A 2,531-nucleotide genomic window follows, 5' to 3' on the forward strand; every position below is an offset into this window, starting at 1 on the left:
ATAGATAAACTGTTGAGGCAGTCTCGTCGGCAGATGGTGGGTGACGAGTGCAAAAGGAGAAATAGGAAGCAGTAGGGTAGAGGTGCTTTGAGATTCAGTGGTGAGATACTGTACTGGGTGGAGTAGGGGAAATGAAACAGAGCAGGGTCTGACTCAGGAGGGCAGTATTTCATAAAGCTGATTTTCGCGATGCTATTCATAGAGAGGCACATACCACAGAAGACACAGCAAATTTCGAGCAGCTTTTTGCTATAACGTAATCCACGGGCGAACGGGTTACCTTTCTGGGGTTCGTACAACAATATATAAGTGGATTCAACCACAACGCCTCAAATTAATTCAAACTAAGAAGAACCCTACTTACTGTCTTATTCCACCCCGTATTTGAGTCAACTTCCAGTGGCCCACATGCCCCACATCTGTAGTGTCAACTGTGCACACCTCGACGTCCTTCTCATTCCCACATGTCATATCCTACGAAAGGTCTGTGCACGTAGTAGATCCGTCACATTCTAGCTCCTTTTCTAAGTAGACTTGAGTCCACTCTGAACCCCAAATTTGCCCCAATTCTTCCCCAGATACGACCCACCGACAGTCCAGAATGCCGGTGCTACGAGGACGACCTACAGTACGACGATGCAGAGCCGATTGCGAATCAGACCAGCTACGAGGCCGGAAGACGATAGTAGTCCCGACCAGGTCTTCACGTACCTGGAGCTCTACGCCGATCCAGATTACCACATCCTCATCTGCCATCGAATCAAGTGCCGACACGCTATCGTATATCGACACTAGTACTCGTGCAACCTCCAGTCGGTTCAAATCCTCTCTTGAGACTGTATCATGTGGAAATTATTCCAGTGCTCAAGCACGAACCCTACTCTGGCTTTATTATGTGATGTTTCCTCCGACAGTACTTCGAAGGACAACCCAACCTCGTCGAGTACATCACAGAACAGCTTGTGAGCCAACAGCCATTCTTCCTTGTCCCGGGGCATCAACCGTACCCGGTCACTCTTGAGCCAGTCAATTTTTGGCTCGCATAATATGATCAGTGAGGCTTGCATGCGTTTGTGCATTTGACGACACTCCGGTAGCTCCAATAAGCCCCGACTTTTCTGCAATCCAACGTACTGCCTGGCGTAGACCACTGGATCGATGGCTGAACGATCCGAAATGAAACCGGGGAGACAGGTGGCATTAGCAGCCGGAGTATCGGAAGTAACCGTTTCGTATTCGGCCCGGGCTTGTGCTTCGATGATCAGCTTTTGCAACTATGTGGGCTGAGGTGATTCTGTAATGTCTTTTGCCGAATAGCCCTGCTTGTCTAGTACTTTGCGCGCAACTTCTCTAATGAGCCTCGGGGATGCGGAAGTGGAAAGGGATTCGCGCTGGTTCGTAAAGTGACGCTCAAGGGCCTGCACGAGGGTTGTTTTTCCAGAGCTTTGTGCGCCGATGATGTAAAGCAGAAGCAACCATGGCCCAGCATGAGAACCGGCTTGCGCTGAACGACAGCCAGAGAAATGCGGTGCTTACCTCCCTAGTACACCCTCTCATGCTGATATGGGGACCCCCGAGTACAGGCAAGACACAAACGACTATTGCAATCATACTTGGCTTGCTGAGTGGATTCCCGAAAGAGCGTATCCTCGTCACAGCACCCACTCACAACGCTGTGGATAATGTAATGAGTCGCTATCTCCGCCTCCAAGGACGAGACGGACCAGTTGCCGTCCGAGTCTCAACCGAAGTGAGTACTATAGTGTTTGATGCGATTCTCTCCTTGCGTCTTTGTCAAAGGCTTGTTGGCTGTGACTGACATCAGCCTTGCGAGCCTAGGTGCGCAAAGTGGCTGAAGAGCTGAGGCCGTACACACTGGACGGCATGATGGGCACAGAGATATACGACTCACACGTGACTATGCGCGAAGCCAAGAGACGAATGAAAGCCTGCCGTGTTGCCTTTTCGACTTGCATCGGCGCAGGGATAGGCTTGCTACGATCTGAGGATTTCGGCATCGTTACTGTCGATGAAGCATCCCAGCAGACGGAGCCGGCTTCTCTAGTACCACTGACCAAGGGCTGCAAGCGAGCTATCCTAGTAGGCGACCATGTGCAGCTTCGCCCGACGGTGCAACCAGTCACGCTGCCCTTGGGGTACGATGTGTCGCTGTTCGAACGTCTTTACACCTTGTGCAACAACTCGCAAACAAGCGGCGATAGCTTGGCAGGTGTCCAGACGTCGATGCTCAATACACAGTACCGTATGCACAAGTCAATCTGCGACTTAAGCTCGGAAGAGTTCTACCAAGGGAAACTCAGAACAGGCGTGGCAGCCAACCAGCGGGTTCTGGCCGTTTCTGCTTTTCCTTGGCCCCAGAACTCTGCTTCTGGAGAGCTTGTGCGGACAGTCTTTATCGAATGTGATGGTCACGAAGACATTGGCCAGAAATCCAAACGAAACCAGGCCCAGGCAGAACTGTGCCAGCGCGTGTGTCAGTTACTCACAGACGGCTCTTCATCTGATCAATT

At 51.3% G+C, this 2,531-nt stretch overlaps 1 protein-coding gene across 1 annotated transcript; it reads right to left on the minus strand.

Annotated features, from left to right (window-relative positions):
• Window positions 1-524: 524 nt before the first annotated feature.
• Window positions 525-1,557, minus strand: B0I36DRAFT_354889 (uncharacterized protein; the record flags this gene model as incomplete). Its single annotated transcript, XM_046157362.1, has 4 exons — window positions 525-623; window positions 712-775; window positions 1,135-1,274; window positions 1,537-1,557. 4 exons carry the CDS (start codon window positions 1,555-1,557, stop codon window positions 525-527), a joined length of 324 nt encoding a protein of 107 aa, XP_046005634.1.
• Between the last annotated feature and the right edge of the window lie 974 nt (window positions 1,558-2,531).

Source organism: Microdochium trichocladiopsis (genome assembly GCF_020744255.1).
Source record: "Microdochium trichocladiopsis strain MPI-CAGE-CH-0230 chromosome Unknown B0I36scaffold_12, whole genome shotgun sequence".
NCBI classification, from domain to species: domain Eukaryota; kingdom Fungi; phylum Ascomycota; class Sordariomycetes; order Xylariales; family Microdochiaceae; genus Microdochium; species Microdochium trichocladiopsis.